This window comes from Mastigoproctus giganteus, chromosome 14 (genome assembly GCF_048544385.1).
Source record: "Mastigoproctus giganteus isolate SK-2022 chromosome 14, ASM4854438v1, whole genome shotgun sequence".
NCBI lineage: Eukaryota > Metazoa > Arthropoda > Arachnida > Uropygi > Thelyphonidae > Mastigoproctus > Mastigoproctus giganteus.
In genome coordinates this window covers 58,810,324-58,830,386 of record NC_143588.1, presented here as the reverse complement: position 1 = coordinate 58,830,386, position 20,063 = coordinate 58,810,324, and the positions used below count along the sequence as shown (strand labels likewise).

Sequence of the window (20,063 nt, the reverse complement as noted above, 5' to 3'; positions counted from 1 at the left end):
TGAGCTCAGGATATGAATAAAATCCAATTTAACATCTATTGTAAATGTACAAACACTGGTATGATTCTGCATTATAACAGCTATCACCCGTTCACCTACAAAATATCGATTATCTTTAATCAATTTCTCAATGCTTATAAATATTCAACAACAGAATCTGCTTTGGGCTCAGAAATACAAATATTAACCAAATATTGTGATCACATTTGTGAATCGAATTTTAATTCTATTAAACAGCTATTCTAATTAGTGAAAATAGGAGGAATATTATCCATAGGCTATAAAAGTAAAGATATATTAAGTGCAAATTTAGTCTTTATTACCTTACCAATTAAAAAATTAAATGATCTCCGTGAAAATCGGAAGAATATACGTGATAATCGGAATAATTAATACATACTGTAATATGTACATACGAACTAGTTGACAGTTCTGTTCACTGGCATTTGTGGTTGAGGATTAAAATTTAAAACAGTAAAAAGATGAGCAATCAATAACAAAGAACATGCCACACACACAAATTGCAAGTAACACAATGTGCGCAAGTGAAAACGGAGTAACGAGTTACAAAGCTTTAAAAATAGGAATATAATGAGAAGATCTGAAAATTAATTTTTTTATATGATTGAAGATTTCATGGAAGTGTCTATAAGATTCTGTGGCAACAAATCCCATTCTCCCACCAGCACAGACCTTAGTTCACCAAGTGACCGAGGAGTTCGGTATGTGATGCGAAGGCCAAGTGCGTCCCACACATGTTCAATCGGATTTAAGTCTCTGGAATCCCATAGAATTCCAGCTGTCAGTATTATCGCAAATTAAAATCGCAAGTTTACTGTCCATTTATGATAGATTTCACTAACAGAAAAGCCCAATAAACAGGTGACTGCTAATTGTTTTTATTGTTTTATGGTTGTGACCTCCAGAATTTTGACTGAACCACGTGGTTCAGTCGGAGACAACCGTAGGGTAATCTCCAGTGCTGCGGTCTCCTGCCCCAATTAAACGGCATGCTGTCCCAATTAAGCGAAGTAAACCCTGGCTATTTTCTCAATTGGTTTCTGTTTTTTAAGATTTGCCCCAAATAAACGGCTGCCCCAATTAACCGGTGGCCCAAATAACCAGAATCCACTGTATTTGATAAATCATCAATACAATGTCATGGGTCCTCCTTACCACCTGTCTGCACATGGAGAACTTTAAGTCTACTTGAAGCTCTCCTTTCTTCATCTAATCTTTTTAATTGAACCCCACCTATACACACTTATACAGTGTGTATAAGTTATTTTATTTTTGTTTTAAAATATCAAGTTATTTTTATGTTCCCCAAGCCCTTGCATTTTGCTGCATTAAAACATAGCTTTTCTAATACAGTAGAGTGTCGAAAATCCAAATGGTAGTAATCTGAATGAGTCAGCATTTATTTTTTTTATGCTGGTGCCATAAAATAATTATTGTAAGCACCAGTTATTATGATCACGTTTACGAATTAAATTTTAATTCTATTAAACGGCAAGTCTAAGCACAAATAAAGCACAAATTTACACTTTTATTACCTTACCAATTAACAAAATTAAATGATACATGAAAATCGACAAACAAACAGGATGCTAAATTGAAAAACGATCAACAAACTGAATGCTGTTCGACTCAACTGCTCTTGGTGAAAAGAGTGACAGATCTGGCAGCAAAGAAACAAAGTTCGCTAATGGTGCAACAAAAAATAAGTAATTATTTTCATTAAAGGCCTATACATATGTGTTATTGTGGATGAAAGTTCCATTTGTTTTGTTACCTATGAAAAAAAAATACGTAAGTACAACTTAGTGGTTTTATTTCTAAACTTACTGAACCTATTTTTTTTAGTCTCCAGAACAGTATTTTTGATAAGTTCGAAAATGTAACAAATTGGAAGTCCGAACTACCCCCGGATTATCAACACTCTATTGGATCCCAATTAGTTCGGATTATCAATGCTCTACTGTAGTTCCTGAGCTTATTCAGGTTCTGAAGGAGCACTGCTTGATGTTGATCACTAACCACACTCCCAATCTTAACATTATTTTCAAATTTTAACATTATTGCCTGTATCCCTTCATCATTGTCATTTAAGAAACTCAGAATCAATAGTGGTTCCAGTATCAATCCTCAGGAGACCACCACTTCTTATTGTAGCCCATTCTGAAAAATAACCATTAATCACATTAGGTGATGATGATGCTCCAAGTAAACCCATATGTTTGAGACTCAGTAATTCTAGGAATATAAAATTTTCATCACATTCATATCAAAAGCCAAAGTTGCAACATCAAAAGTGGCTAACTCTTAATATCTATTCATTTTACAATATATTCTGTTATCCTAATTTTTTAAACCCATTTGTTCTCTATTGACACCCCCTGGAAATGTCTTTTCAGTCAAATAAAAAATAACAAAAAATACTAATTTTTTCCTCTTTTCTTATATGAAATTAAATTTCATATAATAGTTCTTTGATACTTCCCTTTATCCTTTTTCAAATACTCTGAATACATTTTATTTCCAGTGGCAACTATATATATTAATTAATGCAAATAATTATTATGAATATTTATGACAGTATTTACAGCCCTTGTCATTGTCATATCATTGTTTTCTTTCATATTAAATAAAAGCTAGTTATCAAATTAAAAGAGGACTTTATGCTTATAATTATGTGCAATCGTAGTTAGAAAAATTAGTGCCATTTCTGTGATTTTATTTTATTTTAGTGGTGCCCTAACACCTTCTTTTCCTGTGAAAGGTTTTTTAATGATTGATGTTACAGTCATGAAGCCATTTCCATAAATTGTTCATTCGTGGAAATAATTCTACTTAAGTGTTTTTGTCAGTATTCTATATGCACTGTGATGTGTACAGTAATGTGCATTCAACATGCTTAATAAATATATTTATTTGATATACAGTCAAACTTGGTTATAACGAGCATCAAGGGAATGGCAAAATTTCCTTGTTATAACTGTTACTCGCTATATCAGTGATAGTAGAGATGGGGAAACCCCCTGGGGCCATTAAACAATGAACACTTTATATCAGTCATGATTTAAAACCACCTCCTATTTTTTTAAATTCTCAATAACTTGATAAAAAGATAGATTCAAAAAACAAAAGAAATACAGTCCATTCCGGTTATTTGGGACACATCGGGACTAGTGCATTTTGGCCCAATTATCTGAAGTTTCACGTAAATAGTTAAAAATACAATGTTTCCCCCCCTTTACAATTGGTTCACTGTACAATCAAATCACGTTAAGACGAACTCAACATAGTAAAGTACTGTTCACTATACGATGTGCAGTAAGCGCCGGTCATTGTGATCATTTTTGTGAATTGAATTTTAATTCTAATTAGTGAAAATAGGAGGAATATTATCCACAGGCTATAAAAGTAAAGATATATTAAGCACAAATTTAGCCTTTATTACCTTACCAATTAAAAAATTAAATGATACGTGATAATCGGAATAATTAATACGTACTGTAATATGCACATACAAACTAGTTGACAGTTCTGTTCACTGACATTTGTGGATGAGGATTAAAATTTAAAACAGTAAAAAGATAAGCAATCAATAACAAAGAACACAGCACACACAAATTGCAAGTAACACAATATGCGCAAGTGAACACACACAAATTGCAAGTAACACAATATGCGCACGTGAACACAGAGTAACGAGTTATGAAGCTTTAAAAATAGGAATATAATGAGAAGATCTGAAAATTAATTTTTTTATATGATTGAAGATTTCATGGAAGTGTAAACACATTTCACCATAATAACCCACAGAATTCCAGCTGTCGGTATTATCGCAAATTCAGTAAGATTGAGTTTACTGTCCATTTATGATAGATTTCACTAACAGAAAAGCCGAATAAACAGGTGACTGCTAATTGTTTTATGGTTGTGACCTCCAGAATTTCAACTGAACCATGTGGTACCAATCAGAGACAATTGTAGGGTAATGTCCAGTGCTGCAGTCTCCTGCCCCGATTAAATGGCAGGTTGTCACAATTAAGCGAAGTAAACCCTGGCTATTTTCTCAATTGGTTTCTGTTTTTTAAGATTTACAGATAAATAAATCTGTAAATCTTAAAATAATTTACAAATAATTGTAAATTATTTGTAAATTACATTTACAAATAATTTACAAATAATTGTAAATTATTTGTAAATTACATTTACAAATAATTTACAATTATTTGTAAATGTAATTTAAAAGACAAATAAACATCTGTCCCGATTAACCGGTGGCCCAAATAACCAGAATCCACTGTATTAGAGAGAAAAAAATATATATAAGTATATACCTACATATTATTTGTATTAATATGCTTGTATATAGTACAATACACTTAATATTAAACAATTTATTTGTCGGTAATTTTAAAGCCATACACTTAATACTAAACACAATTTATTTCTCTCTAATTAAAAACAGCAAAGGTAAAGAAAGCCTGCACGAGAACGACAAGAAGTGTTGGATAACTTACGTGGAAAATTAGTTTGCTGATACGGCACTCTAGCACTGCTCACTCGATAAACAGACGGTAGGTGTTATCGGTCTGGAGCAAAGTCGAGAATGATATACTGATTGACGGGTAGGCGTGGAAAATGACGTGCTGATTGGTGTGCGAACACAACACACGATAACATTGGTTTAGTATCACTGTAGCAGCACTAATGGTAACTTGTCCTAATCACACATTCCCTAACATTTACTGTAATGGTGAAAAAAGGTCAGGTTACCTCGACTTGAATCCCATGGGAGCTTGAACCCCTCCTGAAGTGGAGGGGGGTAACCTAACCTTTTTTCTTTAAAATCAGTCATATTTAGAAATACTTTCATAAAAAAATAAATTTTTTATGACTGTATTTTTATTTTCTTGTCAATAATATGCCCTATCGGTGAAAAAAGGTCGGGTTACCTCCACTTGAATCCCATTGGAGCTTGAACCTCTCCCGAAATGGAGGGGGTAACCTAACCTTTTTTCTTTAGAATCATGAGTGGACTTGCACATAAATTGTTTATTAATTAAATATTAATTTTTTATTACTGTACTTTTATTTTTAAAGACACTCATGCAGATACACATCATAATGCCAACCAATGACTACACAGTATCTTGTCGTCTGTCGCACCCACCACCAATCATTTCATCGTTTGCCACGCCTACCTGTCAATCAATATATCCTTCTCAATTTCTGCTCCAGACCAAGCAGTGCTAGAGTGCCGTATCGGGAAGCTAATTTTCCGCATAAGTTATCCAACGTTTCTCGTTGTTCTTGTGCAGGCTTTCTTTGCCCAAGCCTTAAAAACAATACTATTTAATAATAATCACGATTTCAATTAGTCTTTATTTATGAATCTTAAAATTGATGTTTGTTTTAAAGATTTCACTTTGATATTTCTTAAGTTTCCTCTTAAAATACTTAATGCTTTGTCTCATTACTTGCCTCAGTTCATTCAAAAAATTGACTTCGAAAAATGTGTCCATTGCACTTTGAGCTTGTGAAATTGTCGGCACTGATTTTGATTCACTTTCAGCTATGTAAATTCACTTATAAGTGTGCAGGATCTAAACAATATAGTGTATTTAATAAACTGCCAGGAAGGATAACATCCAGTAAAATAATTTCCTGCTTCATCTACTTTTCCAATTTTTAAACAAGAGAATAGGAATACATCAGCTATCCAGGCAAGGTTGACTGAGTAACATATTCACTATATTTCAAATATAATGAATATCCATCCCTATGCCCTTGTTTAAAAACAGCAAAGGTATAATTAGGAGAGCAAAAAGAGAAACAGTGATAACTTCCTGCTTCATTCACTTTTCAGATTTTTGAACATTGGGGTGATACAGTAATCTCCTTTCCCAGCAAGGTTGCCTGGATAACATAATCAATATATTCAGAGCACCTAATATACGGTACTTCAGTCCTAGCAGAAAAGAATTCACAAATGCTGATTATCAAACAGCCTTTGACCAATGTGAATAGTTACATGATAGAATTTAGTGTATTAAAACAGTAATAAAGTGAAATGTGTTGGTATTTTAGACTTTCATTAAATTGCTTTGGTTAAAGTACAGATTTCAAGTACAGATTAAAGTACGAAGACAAATTGGTAAGTTCTAGGATTGATCAGATTTTGGGCTTTTACTGTAACACCATATTTGCAGTGTGGCTATTAAATAATGAGACTGCATGCATAGCCACTACACACCAAGCACCAGCTCACTGCTCACTCGATAAACAGACAGTAGTGAAACAGAGGGGTAGCAGCTGACCTTCAACCTTTCCCTAGTTGTCTGCCAAGTCATGTTCCAATGCACTCATTTGCTTTGCAGTGAGACAGGTATTACCATATATGTTTGCAGGAAAAATGACTGACAATGAATCGAACAATGAATCAACCTCAAATTTTGTACAGAACTAAAGAAAACCGCAGCTGAAAGTTACAAGTTTTTGGGGAAAATACTATGTCAGAAGCTTGCATGTTTGAATGGCATAAAACTTTGTTAGAAGGAAGAGAGAATTTGGAAGACAATGATGACTTCATTGTCTTCTATAAGTCATTTATCATCTTCCAAACCAGGAAGACAATGAATGACCAAATGACCAAATTGTCTTCCAAAATAGGAATGCAATTCTTATGGATACCAGACAGACCAGACAGGTCTGTCTGGTATATCTGATATCCATAAAAACTGATGAAAATTGGACTTGGTAAGGACATTGATTAGAAGTCATAATCATTTAAGCATTAGAATTTCATCAGAATTCAATATGGTCAAAGAAACAGACAAATTTTAACCGAAAATTTAGGCATGAGAAAAGTATGTGCCAAAATGGAACCAAAAATTTGAAAGAATGAGAAGACACCGAGTATGTGAAGATGTTTTGAAAAAAAAATTGAAGATCCACACTTGAGTACTGTAATTAGTTGTGATGAAAGTTAGCTGTTTCAGTATGAACCAGAAACTAAAAGACAGTCAATGCGATGGAAGAAAATCTAATCCCCCAGATAAAAAAAATGCAAAAATATAAAAATCAAAAAAATGAAAATCATGCTTCTTTTCTTTTTCAGTATTAAAGGAATTATTATAGCTGAATATGTCCCACCAAATCAGACACTCTCAATAAAACATACTACATTAAAGTTCTGAAAAGGCTGCTTGAACAAATTTGAATTGTGGAGGTGTGGCTACTAAATAACAAAATTAATCCAGTGTTGGATGCTCCATAAAGACAGCACTTCAGCACACACCTTGCTCTCTGTTCACCAGTTTTTAGCTAAAAACCAAATCCCTGTATGTGAATATGCACCCTGCTCAGAAGACCTAACTCCTTGTGACTTTTTCTCTTCCCTAAACTGAAAAGTTTACTTAACCAAACCAAGTTTCAGTCCAGTGAAGACATTCAGAAAAAAATTATTGAAGTGTTAAAAGGGCCTACAGAAGATGACTTACGTGACTAATAGAAATGTTTCTGTGCTTGAAAGAAATGTATGGAATGGTGTGTGCAAGCCCAAGGCAATTAATTTGAAGGGGATAACTTGTATGAAACATTTCGCTATATTTATTGTATTACAACAGTCTCATTATTTAATAGTTACACTTTATGTGTGTATGTATATATATATATATATATATATATACACACACACACACATTATGCATGTGATCAGAGAAGTATAATTACCATGTTTTTCAAATATAATAACACCATTATGTAAATTATATTATATACCATTATATGAGTAGAGTTATTTTAAAATATAAAAAGCTTTGGCTAATTAAAGATTGATAAATACAGTGTATAATTATGGAGAGAAATCCAGAATATACCAACATTGATATTAATCATTCTCTGAGCATACAGTTATTTAAATTCAGAATCATTTATTAAATTTTTAAGGCTTGTGAAATTGTTTGTTATAGCAAGGTTGGCATTCAGATGCTGAGGAAGACGAAGAATATAGTGTGCCCATAAGAGAAACTGACACTTATTCTTTTATGGTAAGTAATATATTATACATTATCGAAACCATTCTTGAAAATATATATATATATATATATGTATGTTTGTTCATGATATTGGCCTCAAGTTTTGCATCTATAAAGATAAATCATATAGCACTCAAAGTCTCAACCAGGAATTGAGTTTATGACAGTAAAAGAATTTAACAAGTTTTTAATGATTTTTCAATCTGAAATTAAATAATTTATGCATTTGCAGAAATGACTAACAGACATTGTAAATCAGGATTTTCTAAGCACAACAATGAAAGTTGTAGTGTAATGGATAAAAGAGTTTTGTGTGTGTTTTTGTTTCATTGAGGTACAGATGACCAAATCCAGAAACATTCATTCATTCCCCCCAAATGTTTTTTCTGTCAACTTTCTTTTGACAGAAAAATTGAATGCAGTGATACGAGCAGATAACAGTGATAAAAAGTTAGCAGTGATAAAAGTTGGATGCAGTGATACTTGTATAAATGAGAAAAATAAATAAAAATGCATATCCACGAGAAGGGAATTTACTGATTAAATAAACTAACTGCTGTACATAAAACTGGAGCCTTATTTTTAATTTTTATAACCAACTTCCACAGCATTCTACAATCCACTTGGATCACAAACATCAGAGACAAGTCGATCACAGAATTCTACTACTTTGCATATGTCTCTACAAGTAAACTAAATAAATGTGTAATCATAGTACCAACTCTTAACAATTATAACATGCATTCTGAAATATCTTTGAATACAGTCAACTTTTCAAAAACATTTATTACCAAATTAATTTGTCATAAGGCAGACCCAATCCTCCATGTGACAAAAATATTGTAATATCAAGATATTTTATAAAGTAATGTATTTTAATGAAAGATTTTGCTAATACCAAAAGTATTGAATTAAAAATTGAAAGTAATAAAAATTAATCAAATCAAGTAAGTGTATTTCTTACTGTTATTGCTAAATGACTTTGTTTTCTTTTATTAATTAACAATAATTATTCATATATTTAATTTAGTAATAAAACATTTTTGAAAATTTGACTTTATCGAGAGCTGCTTGAGAATCTGCTGGTAAATGCAAGAAGTTGGTACTCTAGTTATAAGTTTAGTATTTTTAAAAAATGCAGTTATTGTGCAAGGTACTTTTAATCTTAACTATGTTATGTCAACTTGTTTCTTTTAAAACCATTCTATTTTAATAACATTAGAATTATTTTCTGTTAGACAATTAAGAGTCATTACTGACTGTATTTCTTATCTGAGTTTTTTAAGAAATTATCCAATCTTGTTGCTTTTAAGGCACTATTATTCAAGACATTCAAAAAATATTCAAGACATTCAAAAAATATTCAAGACATTCAAAAAATATTCAAGACATATTCAAAAACATATTCAAGACATGTTTGCAGAATTTTAAATTAATTTTAAAATTCTGCAAACATGTTTTTATCTTACACTTATTGAATTTGTTCTCTGAACAGCACATACATTTAAGGTAAGGACAGACACGCCTAGAAGAGTTAAAGTCCTCTTTCAGTTATTTTCAGTAATACTGTTAGTATTAGATTTATCCATATAGTACAAGGAAACCACATGCTTTTGTTACACCAGCAAATAAAAAAAAGAGAGAGAGAGAGATGAAAAAAAAATAATAATAAATAAATAAATAAATAAAATAAAATATATATATAGAGTAGATAAGAAATTAAGCTAATTATATGCTTCCTTGCATATGTAATACTGAATGAGATATAAAATATGATATATATCATACCTTATGTGATATAGGGTATGATATACCTTATAACACATAAGGTGGGGCCAAAATAAAAAAATTATTATTACATTCCTTTCCACAATAACCAAATCGGTCAGAGGTCTGTCTAATTATTTAATTTCAAGTTTATCATCACGTGATAGTGACAAAAAAGAATTTCTATTTTTTTTTTTTTTTGTAATAAATTACTTCTCTTATTCATTGAAATAAACATTAATAAGAGTACACAAAACTAGAAACTGGAGCCAAGTTGTCTGTGGTAAAACACAGTCAGCCACTGGATGAAGTGCTCCAAAATGTTGTGTGGCTTTTTGCTAAATATAAGCAACAAGAGCCAGTTTAAGAGTGGTCATCACTTTGTTCTGTCAATTTACAAATAAAAGTACATTTATATAACATTTAATCATTTATAACATCAGTTATAAATACTAAATAAATAATCAGTAATAAACAAAATAAATAGATAGCCAGATAGGCTCATCGGTAGAATCCTAGAGAAGCAGACTATAAGCAAGTGTGTCTGCTGCCTCTTTCTTAGTACTCTCTGGAACAGAAGTTAAACTAACTGGTCTGTAATTACTTGTGTCACCCTTCAATCCCCCTTTGTGAATTGGGGATACATTTTGACATCTCCAATCTGTGAGGACCTCCCCTGAGTCCAAGGATGCTCTCATAATTATGGCTAAGGGTTTGCTTAGTTGCTTTGCCACCTCCTTTAATATAACGGTAGATTCCATCCACCCCAGGTGCCTTTCTTATGTTTAACTTCAACAACTCTACTTTGTTCTCAGTTAATACAAAATCATTAAGCACTCTGCTACAATTTGATAACCTTCTGGCATTTTCAAACCTTAATAACTCCTCATGTGTGAATGTAGATGCAAAATACTCATTCAGTTTGTTTGCTATCTGAGCAGGATCATCAACAGTCGAACCATTGATATCAAGTGGACCAATCAGATTCATCCCCTTCCTTTTAAAGTTTATATAAGTAAAGAAATCCTTGCTGTTTTTCTTAGCATCCTTTGCCAAAGATTTCTCATAATCTGCCTTCGCCTGCCTAACCTCCTTTGTGACTTGATTAGAGACTAGCTTATATATATCACAGGCTTCTGTGTCGCCTGATAATTTATATGCATCCCATGCATTTTGCTTCTCTGCCACGAGTCTCATTAATTCATTTGACAACTATTTAGGCCTTAACCTTGAACAATATTTCTTAATAGGTATGAAATGTTTAATAGCTTCCACACTTAATTTCTTGAATGCTTCCCACTTAGAATTTGCTGTTGGTAACATCATCAGTTGGTTCCACTGAAATGAAATAATAATAATAATTTATTTATCCCTATTTTATGTTACACTTTTTTGGGAGATAACAGCAAAAAGGGAGAGAGAGAACACATAAGCCAATGGCTTTTTAGAGGGTGTTCCCTTAAAAAACTATGAATATACAAATATACAATTGAAAGATATACAGTTCTGAAATTGTACAGGTAGTGTTCAACAGAAAAGACATAAATAAATTGGAGTTTTTTGTACATTTCTTTACTGAAGACTTCGAAAAGCATCATTACTTATAATATGATTGTGAACATTTTTACAATTAGATGATGAAAAAAGAAAAAATGATCACAGATGTGTGCACAGAAATTTACAAACTATTTGCCAACTGCTTCCTTTAACACATGTACATTAGTTTATTTCCATGTTGGTGTTTTTAAAATTCAGGAGTTGAGTGGGAGGTAGTTTGAATCAGACATCCCTAGTGATGTGATCAGTTAGTAGTTTCTTGAATTGATTTAGTGAAGCGACATTTTTGATTTTACAGGAAGTTTGTTCCAGGTTTTAGCACCTCTGTATTTTATACTTTTCTGACCTATGGCTTTTCTGAAAAGTGGAATCTTCTGGTTGGCTTCATTTCTTAGATTGTATGATATTTCTTCTTCATCTATGGTTATGAAAAAAGATCTGAAGGCTATGGTTATGAAAAAAGATCAATATACTGAAGACACCAGAGAGGGAAACTCTAGTGTTTTCAGTATATTGTAAACAAAGATGGCCTCGGCTTTCTGTAGCAGTTGGTAGATGCTGAGGAGTCTCACTTCCTTGTATCTCGAACTAACCGATGCGTTCCAGGGAAGGCCCAAAATTGAACAAACGCATCGATTGAGAATGGAGTTGATTCTTGCAAGGTTTACTTGTCTGGTGGTACCCCATGAGATGATTCCATAGGTGAAGTGCGGCTGAATTAAAGAAAGGAATACTAGTCTGAGAAGGGAAGGAGACACCCAGAGGCAGCGGGAGGTAGCATAGAGGCCCTGGTGAGTATTCCCTTCGGTGACAAGGTTTTCTTTCGTAAGGTTATCATCTGTTTTGCCCAACTTAGCTTATCATCTAGCCAGATTCCGAGAAACTTGGTTTCATTCACCCTTTCAAGTCGTTTTTCTTTGTATATTACGTCTAAATCAATATTTAATTGTTTGTTTTTTGTTCTAAACACCATGTATTTTGATTTTTCTGTATTCAGTATAAGCTGATTCTTTTGAAGCCAACTATGCATCACACAAAGCAAAGCAGAGATTTTGAGTTGAAGCTGATTAGGGTCTTTATCTGTGATCAGGATGGAAATATCATCGGCATATGCTACTAGGTGAGAAGATGGAAGAAGAGAGAGAAATTCATCGGTGTAAAGAATAAATAGGATAGGTCCAAGAAGTGAGCTTTAAGGTACTCCCCTGGAGAAATAACAGATGTCGGAGTATGATTGATTTGTTCTTACAACAAATGGACAATCAGTAAGGTAGTCTTCAAGATTATTGAGTTGTTAAGTAGAATATTATGGTTTATGCAATCGAAAGTCAAGAAACAGTGCTATAGCATAGTGACCCTTTTCAAGACTATCAATGATCCCTGAGCAGAAGTCAACAATTGCAAGATCGGTGGATCTTTTTTTTTTTTTTTTTTTTTATGAGAACCCCAAACACGAGAGGTATTATAACCTATAGTACTTAGTACCGTGCTTGGGTTGGAGGTTGAGAAGACGAAAGAAGATATTTGTTGATATTGGACTTGAACTTCTGTAGATTGTAATTTTCAGGAAATACGTATGAAGGAAGGTTGTTCCAGAAAACGGCAGTTGAATGAATAAATGAGGAAGATGAAAAGTTGGTTCTCTGGGTTTGAAGTTGGACAGTAAATGGATGTTGGCTGGTGGCGGCACGTGTTCGGACTGTTTTGAAAGAGAGAGCGGGAATTATAGAAGCCAATTCAGAAGAACAGTGCCCATGGAAGTATCTGTAGAAGAGGCATGCAGCAGAAACAGTGCGTCTATGAGAAAGCGAGTGGAGAGACTCTGTTAGAGATGAATCATTAATTAACCTAACGCCCTCTTCTGAATGGAATCAAGAAGCCTGAGAGAGGTTTTGGGGGCACCACCCCAGATGTGGGAACAATATTCCATGGCAGGGCGGATTTGCGATTTATACAGAGTGAGCAGCTGTTTGGGAGAAAAGTAACGCCGAGAGCGAAAGAGAAAACCAAGTTTTTTAGATGCAGAGGAAGCAATATTTGTAATGTGCTTGTGCCAAGAGAGATTAGAAGTCAGGGTAATCCCCAAAAGAGATATATCATCTTGCCAAGAAATCGGAGTGTCACCAAAGATAAGCATAGGAGCAGAAGAATCCTTTTTGCGAGATATAAGACTGAGTTTTAGAAGGGTTGAAATCAACTAAGTTGTCTTTGCCCCACTGGAGAATTACCTGAAGATCGGCATTTAAGGAACTGGCAGCAGATTTTCGAGAACTTGAAGCTGATTGAGCTGGACAAGGTTTCTCAAAATGGAAAGTGGAATGCAATGTGCTATCATCGGCAAAACTATGGATAGGATTTCCAGTTAATGGAAGAAGGTCATTAATATACAAGAGTGGGGGAAAGAACTGAACCTTGGGGGACACCGGCATTAGTGGAGAAGTTAGAAGACAGAGAGCCATCTACCATCACCCTCAGTGAGCGATCAGAGAGAAAACTGGATAACCAATTACTAAAAACAGTTGGCAAACCATAAGATGGAAGCTTGTTTAGAAGACCTTTATGCCAAACACGATCAAAAGCCTTTGAGATGTCAAGAGCAACTACTTGTGTTTCACCGAACCTTTCCATTGAATTAGTCCATAAATGGGTAACATAAGCCAGACTATCACCAGTGGATCGACACTGACGGAATCCATACTGGCGATCGTTGATCAGACGGAAGGTTTCTAGGTAGTTTAAGAGTTGGCGGTTAATTGATTTCTCCATTACTTTAGAAAGAGTAGAAGTAATTGCAATGGGACGATAATTGAATGGGAGGTATTTGTCACCCTTTTTAGGAACTGGCTGGATATGAGCAAATTTCCAAGCAGAAGGAAAAACACCTTTGAAATAAGAAAGTGAAAAAAGGTGGCAAAGAATAGGAGTAAGTTCAGGAGCACAGGTTTTGAGAACAAGTGGAGAAATACCATCAGGACCTGGAGCTTTCTTAGCATCAAGATTCATCAAAATCCTTCTGATATCCTTTTGATGGAAGACCACAGGAGGCATTGAATGGAGCGTGTTAGGAATGGTGGGAGGTGTTTTACCAAGATCATTAATACATGAGCTCGAACAAAAATCGGATGCTAGCAGGTCAGCTTTATCCTTGGCTGAAGTGACAACAGAACCATCTGGTTTGGACAGAGGTGGGAGTAGAGATGGGCAAAAGTTGCAGCCAATAGCTTTGGCAAGAGACCAGAATGCTCAGCTACCGTTAGGGCAAGAAGCAAGTTTTCTACTCTTAGCCTGTTCAAACTCTAGTTTGGACTGATTAATAACTGCTTTACAATTGTTGCGAGCTTTGGTGTAGGCAGAAAATGAAACTGAAGAATTAGAAACAAGCCAATTACGATATGCAACGTTCTTCTCTTGGACAGCCTTAGCACATTTATTGGAAAACCAAGGTTTAGATAAAGGGCGAGATTTTAAAGTGGAGTGTGGGATAAAGGATTCCATTCCTGCAAGAATAATTTCACTGACACGATCTGAGCAAACGTTGACATCAGAAGTTTTGAAACAGTAATCAGACCAAGGAAAAGAAGAAAAGAAGTCTCGCAGGTCATCCCATTTTGTATTCTTGTAATGCCAAACAATACGAGGTTGGGAATAGGCATGAGATAAAGGATCCATTGGAGAAGAGACAATCACCAAGTTGTGATCTGAAGTGCCTAAAGGACCTCTCACTTCAACCTTGTACTTAGAAGGGTTGTTTGTGAGAAAAAGATCAAGCGTATTGGCTGTATGATTAGGATTGTCCGGTATTCTTGTAGGTAAATGAACAATCTGTGCTAGGTCATTAGTAATTGCAAAAGCCTCAGCATCTCGACCTGCTGGGTCGGTGTGACTAGAAAACGGAAGCCAGCTGGAGTTGTGAACGTTAAAATCACCAAGGAAAATTACCTCACTGTTAGGAAAGTTGGACTGGAGAAAGTCAAGTTGCAAAGAGAGGAAGTCAAAGAGCTCCAAGTGATTAGTGGAGTTGGGAGAACGGTAGAGACAACAGATGAATTTTACACAATGAGGTAGAGAGATTTTAAGCCAGAGAAGATCAAAGAGAGGAGATTCCAAATTGCCAAATCTCTGACAGGGGATATCAGAACGGACATATGCACAAGTACCACCTTTGAGGCGAAAGGGATCATACAGCAAATAATTTGGACATCTGAGATGAGCAGTAGTTGAATCAACTGATAACTGAGATTCAGTCAGAAAAAGTACATGGGGTTTGGAAGACTGCAAGTGGAAATGGACGTCGTTGAGATTAGAATTGAGACCACGTATATTTGTGAAATGAATTAGGAAGTCCTTGGGAGGTTTAGATCTTTTCGCAGATAAGCTTGCTCTATTATTTTGACAATTCATGGTGTATTCAATAGTAAGAAAAAGTGGGTGGGACATGCTGTATGAAGTAATGAAATTTTTGGATATGGCGTACATGTGGTAAGAATATACCCAGATCCTTGACATAACGTGGCCTTGACAATGCTCCCCGCATACACACTACTCGGACTCCCTCCAGTCACTATCTGGCAGAGTAGAGGTAGCAAGATTATACACTAACTGATCCGGAAGCTTCCTAGAGAGTTACAAATAGGTTCAGTCCAGTGTACTAACTAGCGGCCGGCCTGCGAACACCGTTTTAGAGCTGTACCCTCGAAATGTAAGGAATATTGGATCTCGCCACGACATTCATCATAACCTCAAAAATCATCAATCATACTGCATGATGGAAGAGATAGGGAAGGGTTGGCCGGAACTTAGCTCTAGAGACTAAACATGGGTTCCACCACTTCAAGCCTCCAATAAGGAAAGTGGTGGTATTTCACCGGTTGATGAGAGTCATCTACCACCTAGTACTGCCTGGTAACATAGAGGGGCGGCGTTCCTCCATGTGGTGTGGGCGCCACACCTGGACCCCTGTTTACGTTGGTTCACACCTGGGTGGTCACCCACCATGTACTTGTGTATGAAGGTTATACCCAGGATTACTAACAGTCCCACCATCGTGAAGGTGCAAGCAGAGGATTTGGCTGTCATAGACCGTCCGGACTTTGCCGAAATTGGGTCCACTTTGGCTTGAGTGTCACCCGAATATCAGTTCCATCAGCGTTTTAGACTCCCAGGTAGAAAGAACAGCTTGTCTGACATATCTGAGAGAATATCTTTTAGAGTATCATATCTTTTAGAGTGATAAGCATATTGTTGTTGATGGATGAGCTGATTTTCTTCAAGAAAACCCATGAGTCTGCTATGAAGAATTTTTTCAAATAATTTTGTAAAGACTGAGAGTAGAGCTATTGGGCGAAAGTTGTTGATAGAGTTACAATGGTTTCCCTTTGGCACAGGGATGATTATTGCTTTTTTGAATTGAGAAGGGAATTTACCAGATTGAAAGGAGAGATTGAATATATACTTCAGTGGTGTAAGAACTGAGCTAAGGACCTTTTTCAGCAGAGAAGGAGATATTTCATCAAAGCCAGGGGCTCCCTTTTCTTTCAACTGATTTCCTGCCTTAAAATCTCTTGATCGGAGAGGGGGGCGAAAAAAAAAAGTTTCTGATTGAGTACTTAGCAGATTCTGTCATTTCATTCTCTCTGAAATCAAACTCATCTTGAAAGAGGTTATTTCCACTTGATATAAAGTGGTTACAGAAGGTAGTAGCTTTTAGCTCATCCTCTGTAATGAGTACCTCATTTTCAATTACATCTCCAACGTAGGTCTGTGATTTCAGTTTCCTTCCCAGTAATAGTTTGTTCAAAACTGTCCATTTTTTTTTTTTTTTGCTTGTTATGATACCTGTAAGTTGAGAACTCAAGTATTTTCTTTTCTCTGACCGAATGCAGTCAGTGACTTTGTTTCTGTACGTTGTGTATTTAATTTTATCTGCCTCAATTCCGGTTGCTCTAGGAATTCTTGCAAAGTTGTCTCTTTTCTTTAACATATTATAAATCTTGTTTGAGATGAACGGGCATATTTTCCCTCTTGGCCTGGTGGCCTTTTTATTCCTTCATCTCCTGATATATGACACGTATTTTTCATAGGTATTTAGGATATGCTTAAAAAAGCAGTTTGTTGCAATTTCAGGATCATTTGTAGCAAGCACTCCATCCTAAGTTGACTGCTGCAAGTCATGACAAAGCTGATTGAGAGAGTCTGGAGTGACAGATTTGAAAGTGTGCATGATCTCTGCTTCATTTATTTCATTTTCAATTACCATTAAGAAATGAAATGAAAATTTCATTTCTTAATGGTAATTGATCATCACTTCATATCACTTCAATATCACTTCTTAATTCATATCACTTCTTAATGGAAGTGATATGAAAATATCACTTCATTTTCATTTTGAAATGAAGTGATACTTCATTTCACAATGAAAGAATGTGAAGATATATATGCTGTGCTTCTTTCATTATTATTGGTTGTTCTACAAAATTATTAAATATTATTTTTATTACTGAATACATACAGGAGCAGAGCAGCAAGCTATTAATTCATTATGTCACATCTTAGCATGAAGACAGGATTCAGTACAGAATCTGTAAACATTACCAACAGGCTGGATTTAGAATTTTGTTGCTAGGTAGTGAAACATGTCACTTCTACTTTATTGAACAATAAATTAAAATTAAATATTATATGAACTCAATATGTTATCTCACATAAAAACAAACTTGTTTGGAAAACATGTTTAATTTTGATATATTGATGTAATACAAGTAAGAAAGTTAATTATAATTCTTCTGTACTTTAAAAATGAATAAAATGTAAATAAAATACAGTAGCAGCATATATATTTTCGATATTATATTTTGTTATATTAAAAATAGTATATATTTTTTGATATTTAAGTTTTATACAAATGTTTACTATCAATTTTATAGGTAAAAGAAACTCTCTCAGCATCAACAATATGCATGATATTTGAATGGTTGTAGCTTTAATTACATTTAGATGATTATTTGATTTCTTTTCATTTATTTAATTACTATTATCATTATTAGATAAAACAACAAACATTAAAAAAAAATCAAGCAATATTTTTACTTATAAACAAGCTCTTTTTTTGCAGGATGGAAATGTACTTAAAGAAAGCGTGGCAGAAATAAACTATTTCAAATTCAAAGCTCGACAGCCTGCTCTATCATCTTACGATATATCTGCCTGTATAGAGCAACATGATCATGCCTATTTCACAATGCATTTGGATGGTAAGTATGAATTTAAATTAAAGCAATATAATTAAATAATAACTCACTGAATGGCTTCTCTCTCATTATCTTAATTAGTATTTCCTGTGGTTTTTTTAATTTTTATATTTCTTACCTTGTGAGTTTATCAGTTGTCTAGTATTTCAAGATGTTCTACAGTTTCAGTTTGAGTCATTTGCTCATCAATTTTTTTTTTGTGAAAACTGATAAAATGCAAAAAAAAGGTCAGTTATAAGATTGCACATAGCATTATGAATTCTCTAATAAATTATCCTTCAAGGTCACTTTTAACAAAACTTTTTTCTTTCCCACATATTCCTTCACAATTCCCACATATTACTTCCACAACATAAATCAACTACTTTCACTACCTTTTGTATATATTCATGGAATATATACAAAATACAAAATTGTATTTTGTATATATTCCATGAACTATCAATTCAATCTTAACTATAAGTTCATTTGGTAATATCTTCATTATGTTCATAGTCACACAAAAATGGACATATCAATATTATGTTTATTCATTTCAACATATTCCTATTTTGTATTCATAAGATATTGATAGAAGTCCCTAACTTGGAATTACAACCATTGCACTATACAGAATTATGATTATTGTACAATAAAAGTTTAACATTTATAATTATTGGGTTGTAAGGAATTTAATTGTATGGAAATGCAGTAGAACCTCATAAACCAGGTAACACTGAAAGTTAAACCCCTGCTGCTGATTTTTACAGATTTTTGAAGCCTAATATTGTACAGTTCTGCTGGTAGTAGAGGGCACAGATCAACTGATATATAAAGATTATGTTACAACAGAGTGGTGAACAATGTTATCACTTCACAGTTATAGTGTTTCTGTTTCAGCAAGATAGCATGCCACTTTGTTTTCACAATAGGGTCACGCAATTCATAAATGAGAAATTTCCTGGTTGCTGGATCAGGCATGGAGAGGTCTGTTTCATAACCAGCTTGTTCACCTTATTTTGTCCTCTCATTTCTTGTTCTCTTTTATCTTTAAATAAACATGAACAAATGAGGTTTATGTTCTACCATGGCTGGTATTAAAATTAGCATTAGCAATGGCATATGAAGCACAGAAGCAAATTAATATAGCATCAGCCAGAAAAAAAATAAAATAAACATCACTTCCATATCATCTCTCCAACCCCTCTAATAATTTGTCTAGTTCTTCTTAAATATACTCAGACTACTTACTTCCACAACATCTGATGGGAGTTAGTTCCAATAATCAATTACAGGCTGGCTGAAAGAAAATTTCTTCACATCTATCCTGCAACCATCCTTTCTCAATTTAAATTTAAGCCCCATCATGCTTGATTACTGTGTTGTCTGAAGAAGCAAGAAGGACACCATCAGCATTTAGCTTACTCAATTGATTTAAGGCCTTAAGCACTTAAATGGATTG

General features: G+C 34.1%; 1 protein-coding gene across 1 annotated transcript in view; it reads left to right on the top strand.

Moving 5' to 3' along the window:
• The window catches only part of LOC150075153 (uncharacterized), a 130,177-nt gene that overhangs the window by 77,079 nt on the left and 33,035 nt on the right, over positions 1 to 20,063 (top strand). The window contains exons 9-10 of the mRNA XM_090388381.1: positions 7,986 to 8,063; positions 18,487 to 18,625. Of these exons, the coding sequence (XP_090244507.1) occupies positions 7,986 to 8,063; positions 18,487 to 18,625 (217 nt within the window). The remainder of the gene's footprint in view (positions 1 to 7,985; positions 8,064 to 18,486; positions 18,626 to 20,063) is intronic.